Source organism: Paramisgurnus dabryanus, chromosome 6 (assembly GCF_030506205.2).
Source record: "Paramisgurnus dabryanus chromosome 6, PD_genome_1.1, whole genome shotgun sequence".
Lineage (NCBI taxonomy): Eukaryota > Metazoa > Chordata > Actinopteri > Cypriniformes > Cobitidae > Paramisgurnus > Paramisgurnus dabryanus.
In genome coordinates, this window is record NC_133342.1 from 40,591,348 (window position 1) to 40,612,970 (window position 21,623).

A 21,623-nucleotide genomic window follows, 5' to 3' on the forward strand; every position below is an offset into this window, starting at 1 on the left:
CAAAAGCGCATTTTAGAGCAGTGTCTGGTGCCCATTTTTGATTTTAATCACGCACCAGTTATGTGCACCCCTGCTTATTGACATGCTGCCATATTTTCACTAACCACTTTCTCACAAATGTATCAGAAGACATTTGGAGTCAATGATGAACATATGTGACCCCGTCTGTAAAACCCAGCTAAACCTTCACAAAAATCATCCTACTTAATGTAAAGAACATTGTGTGAAAAATAACCTTGATATCTTTGAAATTAAAAATTTTATCATTAGATTATGAGACTTTAACCTGATTTGTACCGACAGTGTGACATATGTGCATTTAAGGGGGTTGCCATGTTGCCTCCCATATCAAATACCACGGTTACATTTTAAAGGGGACATTTTACAAGACTTTTTTAAGATGTCACATAAATCTTTGGTGTCCCCAGAGTACGTATGTTAAATTTGATCTTAAATATCATATAGATAATTTATAGCAAGCTAAAATTGCCTTTTTGTAGGTGTGAGCAAAATGTGCCGTTTTGGGTGTGTCCTTTAAAATGCAAATGAGCTGATCTCTGCACTAAATGGCAGTGTTGTGGTTGGATAGTGCAGATTAAGGGGCGGTATTATCCCCTTCTGACATCACACAGTGAGCCAAATTTCAATTAGCTATTTTTTTCATATGCTTGCAGAGAATGGTTTACCAAAACTAAGTTACTGGGTTGATCTTTTACACATTTTCTACGTTGATAGAAGCACTTGGGACCCAATTATAGCACTTGAACATGAAAAAAGTCCGATTTTTATGATATGTCCCATTTAATATTAAATTATTTGTTTGTGTTCAACTAAAAAAATGAAGCCAAATATCTGGGATGGCTTGAGGGAGAGTAAATTATGAGAGAATTTTCATTTTCAGCTAAACTATTCTGATAACCTGCATTTATTAAAATTGTTCACACACGATCTGTTGAAGCTCTGATACTGCGGCAATGCTTGCATGATAGCGTTGTGCATTGCTGCGTATATAACGCTGGGTCTCCTGTAAACAGAAGTAATTGGAGTCTGCTGTGTGGTCTGGTAGGCCTGGTACCATGGTGAAGGGGAACTCTAGATGTATAAATACCTCAGCAGCTAATCTATTCCTGTGGTCAGATTGACCAGACGGTTCAGGATCCTCTACACCCCAAACTAATTCATCTAAAAATGTCTCACGGCCTGACCGTTTGCAGCACTTACATGTCCTCGAGATAAACCTTTTATTTTTCTGAATCTGGATGGTGTCAGATTTTGAGGGCTGAGGTCGGGCTTTAAGTGTATTATTTTGAAAGTATATTATATTAGAAAAACTGTAATATGTTGTGTTGCAGGACAATCTTGATCATTTCATCCTGTAAATGTCTGGGTCTAATATCAGTTTTGTCCACAATGAGAATATACCTGTAATGCAGTATTTGTCATTTTCACCCAAACTTAAAGGAATAGTCTACCCTTTTGCCATATTAAACTATGTTATTACCTCAACTTAGACGAATTAATACACATCTTTCTTTTTTCAATGCATGCACTGTACAGCGCGTCGTGAATGTGTTAGCGTTTAGCCTAGCCCCATTCATTCCTATGGTACCAAACAGGGAAGCCACCAAACACTTCCGTGTTTTCCTTATTTAAAGACTGTTACATGAGGAGTTATACCAGTAAGTATGGTGCCACAAAATTAAACTTTTTTTTGGTACCATAGGAATGAAGGGGGCTAGGCTAAATGCTAACACATTTACAACGCGCTGTACAGTGCACGCATTGAAAAAAGATAGATATGTATTAATTCGTCTAGGTTGAGGTAATAACATAGTTTAATATGGCAAAAGGGTAGACTATTCCTTTAATCTTATATGTCAGTATTGTTTTTCATATCACACACTTACAGTTTTGGCGTTGATGACAGGACTTCGCTGGTTAAAAGCCCTACCGATATAGATGCTAACATCCTTGCAGTGCTTCCCAAAGGTGAGATAACACTCCATAATACACCATTTCTACCGCACAAAGAAAGGAATGGTGAAATGACACCAACTTCAGCTTTATTAATTGAAATATTTTAATTTTTTAGTTTCGGAGCTAAGGAAGCAATTTGAAACCACAATCAGAAGGGATCCAAAAAGTGATCCAGAAATGAACAGGTACATCAGCGGTTTTCTGTGTACAGTATATAAAAATGATTGGCTGCTTTGAACATGCATGAGTGCATATGCTGATGTTGGATCCCGTAGGAAAGAGAGGATAGCACGGAGGCTGGAGGGAATTGAGACCGACGTTCCCAGCGCTCTTGCTACAAGCATGCAGCACACAGCCGGCCTGGTAACCAATCGGCTGCTAGAGGAGGACACGCCACGCTACACGCGAGCTTCAGATCCAAGTGATGCAGGAATTGTGGGTAAGAATACGCCACTGTTTATTGTGTGATCAAACATGTCCTGTTGTCTTAAAATGCAAGGAAAACCAAATTATCATCAGCCATTTAAATATTCACAATTGGCTCTCTTTTTGTTAATAAGTGTGAATTGTCCAGAATAATTAAATACAAATATCTCTAGATAACATTTTTCAAACAAAATGTCTGTCTGTAATGTCTCTGAAATCTTAAAAAATTTAATTGAGCAACAAATATTTATATTTAAAATTATAAAAAAATTTCTCTTTGTTTGTTATTCCACAGTGCGACGCTACAGTCGTGATGAGATTGAAGCTCCAGATCGGCAATTCCGAACTCAAACACGCCCAGATCCACAGCAACCCACTCATGTGGATCCAGTCGTCCCAGCAGATTCCGATATATCCAGCCTCAGCTCAAAAGCCGAACGCATTGCACGTTACAAAGCCGAACGTCGACGCCAATTGTCAGAGCGTTACGGAATCCTGCTCGATCAGGAAGTGGATGTGGATTACGCGCCACGCTACACACGTGCACGCAGAGTCTCTGACCTGTCGGACAAAGCTTGTCCCCCGGACAGGGGGCGTGGTGAGAGCAGGACAAGGGGTGGGGCTTTGCAACAGCAAGATGAAGGGCAGGAACGAAACGGCAGCAAAGCTAAGTACAGCAGTTCAGGGATGGGGCGTGTCTTTATGTCCTCTGACTCCCCCCCTGATCCGGCTCCTCCTCCAGTTCCTCCATCAGGCATTGATACAGAGCGAGAGAGAGAGCGGGCAATGAACTTGGAAAATTATAGACGAACACCTGACCGAAGTCCCAAACTCCGTTCACAGGATGCGTCGGTTCCTATGGAAACGACACCCGGCCAATCAACGAGAGGTTCTGGTCATGTCACAGTGCCAAGTTCTCCAAGGACAGCACGCCGAGCCTCTTTACCTTTGGGGCGGCATGGTGGTATTTCTCCAGGAGACCTGTTTATTGAGCAACAAGCTCAAAACATCCTCAACAGACAGGGGTATGTACCGTATTCATGCAGAGTTTGGGGTGTTCTTTTATTTTTTAATCCTGTTTTTAAAAATATGCATTTTTAAAATTCATAATTTATTTTTTCAGTGTTCATGGCCCCAAAGCTAAACCCTAAACATGTGAACTAAAGGTCTCAAAAATTCTATATTGTCATAAAAACATGGTCAAAAAATGGTCCTAAGCTGTCACTGGAGTGGGGTACCCCTTCAAAAAGTACATCTTTGCACCTAAGGAATCATATTAGTACCTCAAAGGTGCATATATTGGTACCAAATGTATGCATATCTGTGATTTAGGTGCATATTGGGACCTTTTTAAAGGGTATTGCCCTTTGCTCTGACAACTAGGGACAATTTTTTGTACCAGGACAATTTTGTACTTGGATTTGTTTAAAAACATTCTTATCATATATAGTGAATGCAACAGGGTTAACAATTGCCATCATCTATCTATGTATCCGTCTATTCCTGTAAGATTGGTGGCCCTTTTAGGCTAATGCTTCAGGTTTTGGCCTCAGTCCGATAATGCTGAAGCCTTTAGACATGCAATATTCTGGTAAAAATGCTGAATTAACAAGCTTTTGTGTCTAGTCAGGTTCAAAATGATGCCAGAGAGCTAGTACGTTGCTGGTGTAAAATATGTAGAACTGTTTGATGGGCATCAGCAAAAATTTCACATTGTCCTTTGGTGAGGGGCTGTTGAATAACATTGTACGGAAACTTAAATTTTTTTGTCAACCCCTGTAAAGGGTATTCTAAAGATTATCACATTTTTCTGAACAATTACTAAAAGAACAGCAATTTCTACAGAGTGTCAGAGGTATTGACTATAAAATTGTGTGCCCCATTCATGAACTTAGAAGATGCCAGTAATATATTACATATAAGAGTTATAGTTGTATGTAAGTATAGGACATGCTGTTCAAAGTGTTATATAACTGATTCTCTAAGCGGCTTTGAGATCCAAACTGATGAGATCATTACACCTAAATTAATGCCCCTGAGGCCACAATGATGTCAGGAGCAAATTGAGTAGCCTTTGGATTCAAACAAATTGCCTTGGTGAGAAGCAGAAGCAAGAAACAGAAGTTGTATATCCTAGGTGTTTTATTTGTGACCTCACACTGATCTCTTTCTGTAAAGTAAATGAGGATTGGTGAAGCCATGAGTTTCTTTTATTATTATAGCAAATGTCATGGTAATGTCGCTGTGGTAACCCAGGGTCTGAGCCTCTGTGTTCTTTAGCCTGGCAGCTCTTTCTCAGAGCGAGTGGTCCCTCAGGAGTGCTGTGGACAGTGATGCGCTCTCACAAATCAACTTGCCATCCAGGTATCGGAGTCAGTGTAACCCCTTCCGTTATAGACCCACTAACTGCCTTTTCCAGCATTAATTGTGACAACCAACTCTTGTGCTCACAATATAGATAAACATCATTACTGTATATGAAATAGGATAGAAAACTAATGTCTTAATGTCTGTGTAGAGTCACTATAGATGATGGCAAGCAGTTTCCTCCTGAACCCCACCCACCCACTCACTGACCACTTCCTAACAGTGAACCTAGCCTCACAATCCCTTTCAATGTATCCCATTACTGAAAATATAACAACTGGAGCTGTTTGTGTCAGTCACTAATGGTTAAGAAGTTAACCAGAGAGTGTTTAAAAGTACTGTTGTGTAAAATAAAGAATTGCCTATGAGTGCACTGTTGGCTTTTAATGAGTGTCTATTTGCTGAAAGTGAAGTTTTGAGTGTGATGGACTTGTGGTTAAAAGTTTCAGACAAGAGGTGTGGAATTATTTGACGTGCTATGGTGAGATGAAGAAATAGTCTGTGGGGCAGGGATTTATTTGTTATTAAAAATAAGTTTTTTCACTCTTGATTTCTCCCTTTATGAAGAATACGAGTAAGAGAGAGACAGGCAAGAGAGGACATCTTGGGAAGGGACTCAGATTCAGGGTCAGATGCACTTTCACTGAGAACTCATCCAAACGTTACCCCACCATATTTGGCTCCACGGTCTCAATCTGCAAACCAGCCACGGACACGGAGCACAGAACACTTAATACAGCCCCTTAGCCAGGGTGCAGAGACCCGTCAACAAAGGGCGCATAGTGCAGAAAGATTCCAGCGCACTCACTGTATTGATTTGCCCGCTTATCAGCAGACACCTGCCAGTGAACTATCAAGCCATCAACGTGCCCAAAATGCAGGTCCCTCACGCTATGAGCAGGACCTTGGTGTACACCCCAGCACCATGGGCCATCAGCCAGGTTTCGGGCAAATCAAGCAATCTTTACCACGACAAGGTGGTCAGGATGTTAAACAACATTCAGAAAAACACATGCCTTCCCAGCAACCACACCCAGTAAACAAAGACCCCCAGCAGTCACTACCTGGTTTCAAAGATGGCCATCCACCTGTACAAAAATTTCGGGCCATCCTACAGCCCATGCCTTTGGACCGGGACAGTCACCAAACAACTCAAGCACCTACAACTACTAAAAAGCCTCAGCGTGAACATACCTTGAATACACGTCCGACACGAGAACATACACAACAACATGGTCCTGTGCTTGGCCATGGCCAACCTTTGCAGCATGGTCTAGTTCAAACACTACCACCAGCCTATGGACAAACTGTCCAATCAGCTACCACTCATGGGTCAAGTCGTCCATCCCAAGCTTCAGTTGTACCAGGACCCCCACTTGGCACATCTGACATGTTGGATGCCAAAGACCACTTGGCTTCACCAGATACTAAACGAAAGAACAGTGCTGATCAGATTCAGCCCTTTAACAAACAAGAACTTTCAGCGTCCAAGGTGAATCCACCTTTAAGAGGACTACTTAAGAGCAGAAAGGCTGTGTTACCTTCGGAGATTCGTCGCAGGGAAAAGAGTGCGGATGATCCTATGGAAGGACCTGCTGAGGAAGACTTGGAAAGTCATAGAATTCAAAAGATTAGTGAGTCTGACGTCTCCGAAACAAGAAGTGGAAAAAAGTTGTACCAGTTAGAGGAAGTTGGAGAAGGGCTTAATGTAAGAGGAGCTACTCTCATGGAAGATGCAGCAATATCAGGCGATAAAGTAATTGATCTACCAAAAGATAGAGAAGATCATAGTGCACCACATAGTCGGTCTGAGGATAGAGATGTAGAAAATGGTTTGAAGAGCAGCTGGACATGTGAAGATGTAGGACGTGCCGTAAGAAAGATTGGGGAAACAGAACAAAGACAGCAGAGAAGTGGTAATAAATTTGAAGGGAATCAAGGCAATAAGAGCTTGAACCAATTAGTGGGCGTAGATTTGCGAAGTGAAAAGTTTCCTGAAGTCAAAGAAAGAGAATGGATGGAGGATGGTGAAAGAAAAAGCCAAACTGCAAAGTCAGTTGAACCAGAGATTCGTAGTAATACTAAAGGCATCCAGGAGGTAGAGGAGCGAGAATGTCATAACCCTTTGACAGAAGGACATGGTAGGAGGCGACAGGTAAATCTATCAGAAAGTGAGGACGTGCATGTCAGACGAAGAAGGATAAGCCAATCAGATGATGGTTGGGATGGCCGCAGAGTACGTAAAATTGGTCATTTGGATGAAAGGGAAGTTCAAGGAGTTAATAGAATCAACCAGTCGAATTGTTCTGAAGGAGGTGATAAAGGACATCGTCCAAACCTGTCTGAAAAAATGGACACCACGCCACCGAAGGTACAGCTAACCAACGAGCAGCATTCTCCACACCATAGGCTGGCAGAAGTAGGAGGGTACTTGCAGAGAGGCTCCTCCCTTCCTCAAGCTCAGCATCGCGGTACCCAGGATGCAGGTGACCTTAGGCCAAGAGTAAGGATCCGATCCATGTCAGACATTGGGGTGATTCAACGGTCTGCTTCGTTGCAAAGCCTGGAGCGCACTCCTGGAAGAGAGCCTGCCGTTGTGATGGGGGCTGGGCTTAATGCTAGGGATACAGGTGCTGTGGCCAATGGTGAAATGGGAGCTTTGGACACACGAGTTTCTGTGGCAAAGCTGAGACATTCCTACTTGGAGACTGTGTCTGGACGCAGGACTGAACTGTATGTGAGCTGACAAGACAGCATGCTTAGTCAAGCTTGTCGATGGTTTTAATTAAAACGACTAACTTTACAGCAGTAACCCTTATGTTAGTGCTGGTGTAATCAGTAGTTCATGAAATTGTAACTGTTTTGCAATCCAAGTCTTGAGGAACACTGGAATACTACTAATGTTTTAATGATGGTTTTGAACTGTGGGTACTTTCACAATGGAATAAAAATGTCATGTTTTTTTATGTGTATGAACTTTGACATCTGTGTGAGAAGGTAACCAACCCCTGTGCATGACTACAAGCATTTATGTCTGGTGTCAATTAGGGCTGTCAAAATAAAATTAGAATATTTGTTGAATTTAATAAAAAGCATATTCAAATAAAAACGCAGGCGTTTTCAAGTATGAGCAAGAAACTACGGTACCTCCTGAGTAAAACCCTCTTGGGTGGTTGCAGAGATTGTGTACTACGGTATACTTACATGTAGTGCAGCTGCCCAATTTGAGTTATTTAATAAAATGTCCTGGTTCTTCCAAGCTTTATAATGGTTAAAAATGGGGTCCATGACTTTAAGCCCAAAAAAGTGCATCCATCCTTCACAAAAGTAATCCACACGGCTCGAGGGGGTAAATAAAGGCGCCTGATGCTCAATTCGCGTCATTTGCGTGAACTAGAGGGAATCGCGTCTACCGCCCCGTGCTAAATGCCTCATTTCCACCACGAGACTTCCAGACACGTCTTTACATTGACTTAATCAATGCAGTTTTGTGAGAACTTTATAAACTTTAATTGCTAGCTTCCATTAGCGGCTAATGCGCATTATGCGTAGCATATGATGCGGACGTTTCTGTGAAAACAGTGTGTTATGAGTTGTTTCAGCTTTAGCATATCCTTTTGTCTTATATTGAAATCCTCCGCCATTTTTTTAACCTCATTTTAACTTGTGACTGGCGTTGTTGTTTTGCTCCCCTCTGCCCTTCGCTTTCATCAATATGGCACTGCATTCATGAGAGAGTATCAGCTTACGATGTGTAGTGATGTACTGTAAAGGAGTCTAAGATGGTGTTTTTACTGGAAGCCAGTTATTATTAGGATTAGTTTATTAAAGTCATGGGGTAATTTTCTTTTTTTGCTTAATTATACCTTTTAATTATACTTGGCACATCAGTCATTGTGCTGCACACTCTTGTGTCGGCTTAGGAGACAATACAGCACTCATTCCTCTTACATTTAAAGGGGACATATCATGAAATTTCTTTCCATACTATAGTACTATAATTGGGTCTCCAGTGCTTCTATTAACATAGAAAATGTGATAAAGATCAACTCAGTAACTTAGTTTTGGTAAAACAAAATCTCTGAAAGCACATGAAAAAATAGCTCATTGAAATTTGGCTCCCCTTGTGATGTCAGAAGTGAATCTTATTATAATAATTCCGACCCTTAATCTGCATTATCCAACCTCGACACTGCCATTTAGTGCTGAGAGAGTTGACGGCAAAATTGAGTTTCAATTTCAACAAACAACCATTATGGTGATCAGTGTTTGCATTTCATCCGCTCATTTGAATTTTAAAGGACACACCCAAAACGGCAAATTTTTGCACACACCTAGAAAGTGGCAATTTTAAGATGTTATATTAAATTATCTATATGGTATTTTGAGCTAAAACTTTACATATAAACCAAAAGATTAATATTTGTCTGGTGAAATGTCCCCTTTAAGACGTCTTTAAAGTTTGAATGTAATTCGAATATTATTAATATTATTCAAGAGCAAAATTTGAATTATTTGACAGCCCTAGTGTCAGTTACTCAATTTCTAATAAAATGATTCTTAATCTGTATTTTGCCTTAAACTCCTGCATGATTTTGATTTGGTGATTTGTGTGATGTTGATTTGTGCATGGTTTCATTTATTTAAATGTGGCATCTCAGGTTGCACTAGTTTTGTGTTAATTTGTTGTTTAGTTAACTTTGTATATCTGTCAATCTTTTCTGTTTTAACAAAGGGAAACTAAAGGAGACGTGGTTCACATGGAGACTGATCCAACTGTGAGTGGTGACCGTGAACAAGGAGCCCGTCGGCCGAGGCGTTACATCTCCGCTGGTGATGACAGGAAGTCCTCTGAGAGGTTTAGAACCCAGCCAATCACATCAGCTGAAAGACTGGAGTCTGATAGGTACAATGTAACCACACTGTTAGGAAAAAATTGACAAAATATGAACCCCAGTACGGATATGTATACATTTGGTATCAAATTGTGCCTTGGAGGTGCCTTTCTAGGTAACCACAACCTTGGGATAATATATCAGCATTTTAGTAGTAAACGTAAATTTAAATGTAAAAGTGAAAGCCTATGTGGTTAATATCCTAGCAGTTACATTTTCGGGACTTATTAATTTTGTTTTACTTTTATCTATAGGGCCCGACTTAGTCCAGACCTGCAACATGCAGAGCGTGAGTCTGACTTAATATATGGTTTATTATACATTTCCTGAGTCTCTGTTTGACTTTTTTGCAGCAAGTAAAAAAGGTTTTAATCCCATTTGTTTTTATTTCTCCAGTGGATGAAGAAAAAATGGACGAGCGAGCTAAAATGAGCGTGGCTGCCAAACGATCTCTCTTCAGGGTATTGATATTTCAGAGTTTTCATCTATTAATTAATTAATAGGACATGCATGGCACATTTCAGCAAGGATATAAATGCTGCATATATATATATATATATATATATATATATATATATATATATATATATATATATATATATATATATATATATATATATATATATATATATATATATATATATATATATATATATATATATATATATATATATATATAATCAGGAAAAAGAATTTGAGAACACGCAACAAAAAATATGAATATGAATTGGCGATTTCAATTTTAAGTCGATTAAGTTTATGCTTGTGTATGCATAGCCAAACATCTTCTCTTTGTGCTCATGTTGTTTAAAGGAGCTGGAGAAAACCTCAGATGGAGGCGCCCTGAAACCTCGGTCACGCAATCCTGCTGTTGAGAGAAGACTCAGACGAGGACAGGATCGCTCTCGGACACAACCCGTCACATCAGAAGAAGTGGTCATAGCTGCTACGTAAGTCATTTTCAGTTTGAGGGGTTTATTGTTTACATCATTACACACACACACACACACACACACACACACACACACACACACACACATCTTTTTTGTTTTCTACCTTGCATTATTGATCGCACATAATCCTTCATTTGGTGAAGCTTTAATAATCTTTTATTGCTTTGATTCATTTTCACTCTGATTCCCCTATTGTTTTTATCCACCCTTCAAATTTGTATGTCCTTTACTTCATTCCTCCTTTTGTTTTGTCCTCTAAAGTTCCCCCACTCCCCCCACCCATGTCATCACCGTTCAAACCACTGCTCCCAGAATCCCCAGCCCTGCCATAGTCAGCACCTCTATGACTAGCTTCAGGTATCATCTTAAAGCGTTTGTGTTTGTTTGACTTTTCGGCTTTCCATACCGTACAAACTTTCATGCTTGATTCATAACCTGAGCATTTTATAGCAAGTGAACATTTATATTTTAAACTTTTACATTGATGCATGTATACATTTGGCAGACGCTTTTATCCAAAGTGAATAACAGTGTATATCAGTATGTTTGTTCCATGACTTTGAACCTGTGACCTTTTGCGCTGCTTATTAGGGTGGTCCTTATTTTTCAACTTTTAAAAGTTTATGCTCTCACACAAACTTTTTATGTTTGAATAAAAAATAAAATTAATATTTTTTCAATATTAATTAATATTTGGAGGTTGCTCAAGACCTTTGAATTTTAACACATTCGCGTATTATGTGATACTTTGTGCTAGCATGTATAATTGTTTAATAATATATACTTATGGCAGCAATGGATTTATTTGATCATGCAAAGTTGCCCTCCAAGAAGCAAGTTTTATGTGTGTTGTGCGGTTTTAAATGGCACAGTTTTTGCAAAAATATGTGATTTTGTAAATATTTAAATGTTTTGAGCAACCTCTGGATATTGTAGGAACATTTAAAAAAATGTGCACAGTGTGTTTGTATTGATATCCTAACACATTTAGGGGGTGAGAGTTGAACATTTAAAAAAAAGACCACCCTACTGCTTATGCAATGCCTTACCACTGAGTTAGGAGCACCAAGGTGAAGTTTATTTTTAGTTTATTTACAGGGTGTGTAGTGACATCAAACAATGTTTCAGGAATAATAATAATTGCTTTCAAACAGATTTGCCATAATTGAAGAAGAAACCACTTGGTCGATTTGGTTTATCCATCTCTCAAAATTTATTGCATTACACCCTCTGCTGGTGGATGCTTAGGTTACACCTTGTTTTTATAACAGATTGGTTGACATGCAATACCTGTTATCATATGCTTGAGTAGAGATATGGTATATACTGTAGGTTCAAAAAGTATATGCTAGTGTAGGGTTATATTGTTCATGTAAGTTTGTATATTGGTATTTATTTGTCAAGTGTAACATTATTTCTTAACGCCATTTCAGCTTCTCGTATGAAAAATGAATATGAGTTTGAATATGAGACATTAATATGTAATGGGTATTAGCGCGTGGTCACCAAGATTAGCTGCAGATAGTCACATGTTAAGCAGCAAAACACATTCTCTGTTATGAACGCACACCCAAATGTCAGAGGTGTCACCCAGTGATCAACAGCTTTGCAAGAGGTTAAGAGAGTATAAAAAAAGTTAAAATTATGGCAAAGATACATAAATGAGTTTATAAAACTGATCTGAAATATATAACAGATCTTTTTAGGCAGTGAATTTAACTTTGTGTTTACAGTATTTGGGTAAAAGTTACACAATCTGATTGAAATAAAACGGTCGGATCACTACTTATGTTTCCTATCTCATGGTGAAACCCAATGCTTTTCTCACCTAATAGAAGACCGAGCATGTGACAAACATTACATGTTTAACTTCAATGGCTTGCATTGCATGTTGCAGAGTTTGTATTGCTGGTTAGCACCATACTTTACCAACTGAGCAACTGCACGGGATTTACACTCTTCTGCACTCACGCTGGTTCCAAAACATCAATATGTGCATAATCTTTTTTTTAAATTGCATTAAAAGCCTGATATTTAGCTTCTAGCCTGCAGGCATCTTCAGGACAACCCTCAAGCCACCAGGAGCAAGAAAAAGGTGGTGCTCCAAAAGAGGCATTGCTAGAAGAAGAGGAGGAGGGTGTTGAGGAACCAGACATATCATCATTAACTCTGGCTGAGAAAATGGCATTGTTCAATCGCTTGTCACAAGTTCCTGGCCAGTCAGCAAATGGACCACGACCTGACACACGCCAGAGAAGGGCCAACGCTCGCTTCCAAACCCAACCAATCACACAGGGCGAAGTTGGTCAGGTGCGGACTCATCTTTGTTTGATTTCTACTTATGTGTCTTAAGAATCATTTCTATAAAGTGTATTATTTTGATGCTAAATCTAACACTTTTCTAAAGAAAGTCATTGCTTTACAATTGTTTCAAAATCCCATCACTCCGTTCCTTCATTTAGTGTAAGACTTATTAACTTTATTATTATTTACCTTCGGTTTATTTAGAAATGTATAATTTTGCATTTCCAACTGACACAGAAATTCTACACTAAAGGGGGTCGCACACCAAATGCGTAGCTCAGCGCCGCGTCGCGTCTAGGACAACTCGGAGGTATCGTAGAACCAGAAGTGCACATTAAATAGCGCGAGCTTAGTCAGATAGCGTCTACTTCAAAATGCAAAATATACGTTAGCAGTCAATGTTAACCGTTTATGATTTGGGACAAATATGATTTTATTTAATGGAAACTATGTGAGTGGCGCTCACATGGTACACTCATAGAAAACAGTGTGTTTGAATTTTTTTTTTTTAGAACGGCGCTGCGCAGCGCTGAGCTACACGTCTGGTGTGCGACCCCCTTTACACATCCCAAAAACTTGGACTGGCATTTTGTTCTGAATAGTTTAGAAGTTGTCGATAACTTTCAGCCAGTACCTTCCTGAATGTAAAGAGATGTTGTGCCATTCGCAGGAATTGAAAAATGATGTAGATCCATCCAGTCACACTGATGGACCCACTGTGACTAATAATAGTGTTGGTCCTCCTCAAAGCGAGCAAGTAAGACAATCTGAACTGAGGCTTTTGACTGGCTGATTAGTACGAGTCTTGCCTTTATAGCATTTTATGCATATTCTGACAAAAATTTGCTGCTTTATAGGTTTGCTTTGGTTGCTGTTTGAAGACTTGGCCAAATCATGAGGAGATGCCTAAACTCCCCCTTTGGTGGATATCAAGTTTTTATTGGTGTTTTTAGGGTGTTTTCACACCTGCCTCATTTAGTTCGGTTGAATCGTACCAGAGTTCGATTGCTCACTTGGTGCGATTCGTTTGGGCAGGTGAGAATGCAGCAATCGAACTCTGGTGCGCACCAAAAGCGGACCAAACAAGCGGACCGAGACCTCCTTGACCAGGTGGTCTTCGTACGCTTTCAAACGAACTCTAGAGCAGTTCATTTGTGGTGAGGACACGATCCGAGATCGAACCGACCTAACTGCAAAAGTACTGCGCATTTTGGACTTAACCATCTGCCGTAGTCAGCTGCGCAGTGCATTATCGGATGAGAAAATTGTTTGTTGACAGTTTCTGTTGCCAATATTAGCACAATGACTGATCCTGTTTGTAGTCCATTAAAACTTTTTCATCCATGATTCATTCTGGAAATGAACAGTTTGTCTAGAGAGCTCTATACAAACTATGTAACATTATAACAACCATGGACATCATTACAGCACACAGTCGTATGTCCACGGTGTCTGCTGTATTTTCCTCCTTTTTGTTTACTTTCGGGGTTTCGTACACGTTAATTCTGACCAATCGAGAAGCATTTTAGGAAATCTGTTCAAATACATGTGGCCAATGACTAAGGTGGATCTTATCACATGACTGAATTTTGGTTTGTTTCAACTGGTGCGGATCAGAGCAATTAGTGTGGTGTGAAAAGGAACAAAAACTGCTAAAAAAGCTACAATGTATAATTTTTTTGCTTTTGGTCCTGACCAAATGAACCGAACTACAGATGTGAAAACACCCTTATATTTTTTAAAACAAACAATGTGCAAACTAATTATTCAACACAACTACTGAGTATTTTCTCCATAAAATTGCAGTTTTATAAAGAGAGTCGCAAAACCATGGTTTGATATCACCTCTGTTTCCCATGTCACAAACATGCAACCAATCAGATCAACACGAGTGAACGAGTGGATCGTACATTCTAGGCCATAGATATGTACAGTATGCGCTGGAGCGATCAAAGCACTGCTGCTTGAATTCTACTTCTGCGACTCGAGCACGCCCTGTTCGCATTTTAACATCAGTGCCGAAAAAAAATGTGTGCTGCAAACGCACAACTCACAGATGCCGAATGCAGCATCTATGTACATGTATATCTATGGCCCAAGCTGGTGCGATTTGAGTGTAAGCAGGGGATAATTTACATATTCATAACTCTTTTCTAAGCTAGTTTGATTGAGTAGAGGCGTGGATTAATTTGAGATGAGTTTTCGGCTACAACATTTTTGACTACAGGGGGACTTTAAATTAAGCCAAAAATGAAATTGCTTCAGACCTGGATGATTTTCTTACATGGAACACAAATGGAGATGTTAGACAGAATGAGTGTCTCCATACAATGAAAGGCTGTCCACCGGCATAAAGTATAACACAGTGCTCTACCAAGTGAGCTACTGTATGCGAATTTTGACCCAAAACATTCTGGAGTCTTGCATGTCTGTGAGGTTTTTGATATTGTCGTTCTGTATGCTAAGCGCGTCCACCCCCGCCAGCTGTCACTGTGTTCTGTATGTGACCTCTGACCTCTATAAATGTAAGCGCCATTTACAAAGCCATCTGAAAATAATAGGGTCTCTTTTTCTGTGTAGCTACAAAATGGAAGTATGAAATTGGAGCCTCTCGCCGCATCACTGGTCCACTCCGTTGCTGCGGCCACCACCCAGGCTTCTGTTGCCACGGTGACAAGCGCTTCCCCATCAATGATCGCAGATGTTTGCTCGGGGATGTCCACGGCACCCGTCTACGCTCCGCCTTCCACTCAGGGATCGCCCAGTCAGACGCGTGCCGCTCAGCTCCCAGCCTATGAGAGAGGGGTTCGATACTTCAGCCTCACAGAGAGTGGGGAGAAGCCCGCACCCGATATTCAGTCCCCGCCTCCGGCAGAACCCCTCAGCCAATCGTCATGCAGCAAGGGTGGGGCCCCACAAATTTCACCCAGTGGGCGAAAACAAGAGGAGAGTGGGCGGAGGGGAAGACTCGGTTACTTGGGAAGAGAAGAGAGAGAGTCGGAGCCGCCTCACGTTCCTAATGCGACCCCACCGCAACACACACATGTGCTCAGTCGCACACCCCCTCACGACGGGGGAAAGAGAGAGCTGAGAGACCCGCAGGAGAGGGAGAAACAAAGTACACCCGTCTCACAAGGAAGCTACTTGTCACCAGACGCTCATCAGACGGCGAGAGGAAGCAATACGAGAACCGTCGGCTCAGGTAAGCAATGAATGATAAAAAGAGAGTTACAAGCTATTGATTCGGTCACATGTGTTACACTTGGCTGCATGTCTGCCTCTGATTGGGTTAACAGGGTTAACCGGAGATCGGGTTCCAGCCTACACGCTGCTGGAGTCGAATGTGATTAGCATAATTTATCATACATCAGACGCCCTGTCGTCTTTGTCTGAGCCGTGCAAAACTAATGATGCAGAAATGAATTGGGCAGAAGGCAAAGTGGAGTGATGCTCTCCTCTGTGGCTTTTGTTTGCAGGCTTCAAAGCTGTTACTATCTGCAGCCGAGAGGCGACTGTGTATGTGTGAGACTCAGAGCGTGATTGCATTCATTATTTTGTAGTAAAGGAGAAAATGAATGAAAGACAGGTATTGTAAGAGTGGGGAGAAATGTGCATGCTCCGATACAAGACAAAATGGAAAAATCAGTTATTGGGGTTAACACACGTCTCATGCAATGACGGCTGAATGCGACAGTGACTTTTTTTAAGCTTAAATTATTTTTTTTAGCTTTTCACATTGCAAGTTGTGTTTCTGCAAAACAGTCGTGTTTTATAGGACTGGAGATGGGTGTCAGATATTGATTGAGTCCTATGATAAATGTGTCTGCTTTTCTTGTGAGTCTGTGTATGTGTGTAAGCTGCTGTGTTAGATTGCTGCGGCTACACACAGATTGTGTAGTATTAATGTGACAGATGGGAATATTTAATGTATTTTATATATGTGTCTCTGCCTTTAAAACCCAGCTAAAGTCATTTATCACTAGCCTTTAAATTGCGCAAATTGACTTTGCGAATTAAAAATATTTCGTCTATTTCGCAAAAACTCCCATATATCGCAAAAAAGTTTTTACGCTCACATGAGATGGTTTATAAGGCAATTCGGAAAAGGTGTGTTTCGCCAAACGGCCATGGTTTATTCGCATTTTCAGGTCATCTAGTATAAGGGTCTTTCCTTGGCATTAATGTTTAGATAATACTCTTACGTCTCATTCGGTTAAAATAATGTGTAGTGCGGTGGATGTGATATAAGTAAACCTACCAACAGTCGACGTGATGTTTGGAATAACTTATTGCGAGTGGAAAAACTAAGTTTCAGTCACATATCAACGGTTAATGGAAACGCATTTATTAGAATATAACGTGAAAGTTTCACGCAAATCTGCAATGGAAACGCAGCTACTGTTTTCTACATAAAATCACTCTACAGGTACATGATGTAAACATTTCTGTGAAAATATAACCTTAATATCTTTATTATTGACCAAGTAAGGTCGTGTCAAAGATCGTAATCAATAAGTAACTTTGATTTCTTATTTTAAAGGGACACTTCACTTTTTTTGAAAATATGATCATTTTCCAGCTCTCCTAGAGTTAAACATTTGATTTTTACCGTTTTGGAATCCATTCAGCCGATCTCTGGGTCTGGTGGTATCACTTTTAGCATAGCTTAGCACAATCCATTGAATCTGATTAGACCATTAACATCGCGCTAAACAATAACCAATGAGTTTCGATATTTTTCCTATTTAAAACTTGACTCTTCTGTAGTTACATCGAGTACTAAGACCGACGGAAAATTAAAAGTTGTGATTTTCTAGGCCGATATGGCTAGGAACTATACTCTCATTCTGGCGTAATAATCAAGGACTTTACTGCCATAAAATGGCTGCAGGAGGCGCAATGATATTATGCAGTCCCCGAAAATAGTCCCCTGTTATTGAAAGTTACCAAGCAAAGTCCTTGATTATTACGGCAGAATGAGAGTATAGTTCCTAGCAAGTTTTAAATAGGAAAAATATCAAAACTCTTTGGTTATTGTTTAGCGCGATGCTAATGGTCTAATCAGATTCAATGGATTATGCTAAGATATGCTAAAAGTGCTAGCGCCAGACCCGGAGATCAGCTGAATGGATTCCAAAACTGTAAGAATCAAACTCTAGGGGAGCTGAAAAATGAGCATATTTTCAAAAAAGTGGAGTGTCCCTTTAAGTCAATTATGGAACGTTCGTACACAAAGGTCACAAATTCAATACAAGAAAATGTATTTGTTCATGCTGACTGTGATCACCTGATATTTTGGGGTTAAATATAACCTAATAGACTGCATCAGCAATTATCTATAACTGTAAATACAGTAGGGTGCAAACGTTTTAGGTCACCATGCAACTATTATATATGTTGTTCTTGCAATGGTATAATGACATATATAATTATTTCTCTGTCTCTTTATTAGAATAAAACCAGAAGATGCAAGAAATTTTATGCAGTAACCAGAATAATATTATAAGCCAAAGTTTGAAGTGTTTAGTGTAATCTCCTTTTACACTTGAGCAACAGCAGGCAACTGCAGGATCTCTTAAACCTAAATGAAAAAAAAATCCTACTTTCTATTTCTAATCGAATTACTTCACATTTCTCAGAGACTGAAGTCTTGATGATTTTGTCTTTAAGGATTACTCCATTTTCATTTTAAAAATCTGATAATTTAATCACCCCAATGTTGTCCAAGATGTTTTTGTCTTTCTTTGTTCAGATGAAAAGAAATTAAGTTTTTTGAGAAAAACATTTCAGGATTTTTTTTCTATATTTAGCGGACTTTAGTGGACCTCAACGGTTTACAGTTTCAATGCAGTTTTAACATGACTCTAAACGATCCCAACCGAGGCATGAGGGTCTTATCTAGCAAAACAATCATAATTTTCGGCAAAAAAATGTAAAAAGTACTTTTTAACTACAACTTCTTGTCTGGCAATAGCCGTGTGATGCACCAGCCCGACCTTACAAATTACGCAAGCACATGGAAAGGTCACGCGTGAGTGACCTATGGTAAACTATCACTCTAGTGTTTACAAGTATGGATAAAGAGGAGCATTCAGACGTTGTTGTATGTTGAATATTACGTATTAATGGCTTTGTGTCAGTTTATTGTTTAAAATGGTCTGCAAGTGTGTGTTTTACATATGTAATGTGTGACTGTTCCAAATGATTACATAATATGCTACAAGCGGGATATTCGCAATGGCGCATCACACAGCAAGTACAAGACGAGAAGTTGTGGTTAAAAACAATTTTTTTTGCGAAAATGCCTCGGTTGGGATCGTTTAGAGCCCTTTCAAGCTGCATTGAAACTGCAATGAAACTGTGAACAGTTGAGGTCTACTAAAGTCCACTATATGGAGAAAAACCCTGGAAAGTTTTTCCTCAAAGTTAATTTCTTCTTGACTGAACAAAGAAAGACATAAACATCTTGGATGACATGGGTATGAGTAGATGATCAGGATTTTTTATAAAAGTGCAATATTCCTTGAAATTTTGCATTGTGTATTAATGCGCTTATGTGGGATTCCTGTGTGTTTACATTTGCCAGATGTCCCTGATGTCAGTGTCACGGCAAGGTCTGTGAGCAGTGCCGTGGTCTCCTCGAGAAGTTCCTCACACGCACTCCCTTATCTCCAGCAAACACAGCTGTACTCACCTCCACAACCACAGCTGTACTCACCTCCACAACCACAGCTGTACTCATCTCCACAACCACAGCTGTACTCACCTCCACAACCACAGCTGTACACACCTCCACAACCTCAACGAAAACCCACGCAACACACTCAGGTCCACATCCAGACGCAAGCAAGATCTCAGCCACAAGCCTACAGTCCGTCTGCAACGCCACTTACGCAGCCCAAACCCCAAACTCACCTGGTTTCTGTCCCTTACACTTGCATAGACTCTCAGGCTCCTTCACGACAAGATCAGACACAACCCAGAATACCTCCGCAGACGCAGCCAAAACCACAGTCCTTCTCTCCACCCCAGTCACATCCCCACAGTCTCCCTCAACCCAAGATACCCCCTCAAACTCAGCCAAAACCCCAGGGCTTCATCCCACCTCAAAGTCCACCCCAGGAGGAGATCCAGGGAAAATACAGCCCACTTGGACCTGTTGTCTTAAAAGACCAAAGGCCAGAGATCCAAGAAGAACCTGAAGCCATGTCGTCCATGTCAATCAAAGAAAGGTGCGTGTTTGTGACTTGCTTTTTGGTGTATGTTGTTGTTTGAATATCCTGCTTGAAGTCGAACACACAATAACTGTCTATACAACACCAAACGGGTCCAAAGCAAGCATGAAAGAAACAAAAGAATTAAGACCCACATATAGGCTTAAGTTTACAAAGAACGAAAATGATCCCTTAATTTGCACTCCCTAGCATTGTATTGCAATTGAATATTGGTCAACAACATTTTAATGGCTAAATAAGCTCAAATATGAATTATTTTCTCTCACAAATGTTTTGTTTTTTACTTCAAAGGACATATATTATCTCCCTGGAGTCTTATTGGTTACTTTTAGCATGAATAGATGCACTTCTTGGGGCTTCAAAACCACAATTTAATATCATTACAAAGCTCGAAATAGCAAGAAAATTATTAAATTTAACTCAAACTGTATCCAACTATCTGTGATGGTGAGTAAATTGAGAGAATTTGGGTTTTTCTGATGAATTATCAGTTAGGTCTGTACAGTTGCTCTATAATGTTTTCTTTTTTAGACAACTCCCAACACTTTCCACAATCGAATACAATGTTGTAAGATTTTTGAGTATGAAAAAATAATTTCTGTATAAGTTTTTCTCATAGACTGTAAAAAAGTATGGACATAGTGTCCGTGACGTCATCCATAGGTTTGTGAAGAGCTTTTATTAAAGCTTAATGTAGGCAGTGCTTGCCGTCGCCATCTTGGCCGTGTGTCACTGCGCGTCACTCGCGGATAACCGAAAATATTTAATGAGGCGGTAGCTGAAACCACGCCCGCCTAGCTTGACTCTCGTGACAGCAGTGGCAGTTCAACCGTCACTCAAGTGGCCACGCCCTTAATTATGCAGAAGTTGAAGGGGTTGTGCAGACCAAAACTTTTAAACGCGGCTAAAAATGCCTGAAGGACATCGATTGCCAGCTGTTTTTTCAGCTAGGGTGCTAGCTTTCTTCAGCCGAGCACTTTGATGGCTGTGATACTTAAGCTGTGAGTGGTTGTTGTAATACTTGTTCCACCCCTCCTCCACTTTGATTGGACAGCCGTTTGAGAACTGACATTGACTAGCGGAGCTTTTCACCCAAAGTTGAATCCCTTTCAACTCTCGATGCAGAGCGTGGAAAAACCGGGAAAAAATAGCAAAAAAGAAACAAACCAAATCTGAAATACAATAGAACCGGCACACTGCTATTTTTGCTGCACATTTTTTTTTTTAAACTGTACGTGTCCACCTGCAAATGATCTTAAAGTAAAGTCAACACATTAGAAAAAATAAATTGCTGCAATCCCCACATCTGTGAGCTTTTCCAGGATAACAATAGCATAGATTTGCTAACAGTATTTAGTATGGGACAAAGTGAAAGATTACAGAAGGCAGAGGTGTATTAAAAGTGTATTGTGTAAAAGTAGGGCTGTGACGATTAATCGTGCAAATGCGCGTTTTCTCAATGAATG

At 40.1% G+C, this 21,623-nt stretch overlaps 1 protein-coding gene across 10 annotated transcripts in view; it reads left to right on the forward strand.

The window, feature by feature from the left end:
• Window positions 1-21,623, forward strand: part of svilb (supervillin b) — a 79,784-nt gene that overhangs the window by 29,030 nt on the left and 29,131 nt on the right. For 8 of the 10 annotated variants that reach the window (XR_010541913.2, XR_010541912.2, XM_065276806.1 and 5 more), the window contains exons 3-17: window positions 1,910-1,989; window positions 2,093-2,162; window positions 2,253-2,416; window positions 2,699-3,428; window positions 4,684-4,767; window positions 5,338-7,503; window positions 9,506-9,676; window positions 9,920-9,954; window positions 10,062-10,126; window positions 10,479-10,615; window positions 10,880-10,975; window positions 12,664-12,928; window positions 13,593-13,679; window positions 15,503-16,124; window positions 19,509-20,154. Coding sequence is in view for 8 of the 10 variants with exons in the window: in XM_065276799.1 (XP_065132871.1) it covers window positions 1,910-1,989; window positions 2,093-2,162; window positions 2,253-2,416; window positions 2,699-3,428; window positions 4,684-4,767; window positions 5,338-7,503; window positions 9,506-9,676; window positions 9,920-9,954; window positions 10,062-10,126; window positions 10,479-10,615; window positions 10,880-10,975; window positions 12,664-12,928; window positions 13,593-13,679; window positions 15,503-16,124; window positions 19,509-20,154 (5,418 nt within the window). In the remaining 2 variants the exon portion in view is untranslated. The remainder of the gene's footprint in view (window positions 1-1,909; window positions 1,990-2,092; window positions 2,163-2,252; window positions 2,417-2,698; window positions 3,429-4,683; window positions 4,768-5,337; window positions 7,504-9,505; window positions 9,677-9,919; window positions 9,955-10,061; window positions 10,127-10,478; window positions 10,616-10,879; window positions 10,976-12,663; window positions 12,929-13,592; window positions 13,680-15,502; window positions 16,125-19,508; window positions 20,155-21,623) is intronic. The other 2 variants (XM_065276804.2, XM_065276803.2) reach the window with 2 other exon arrangements.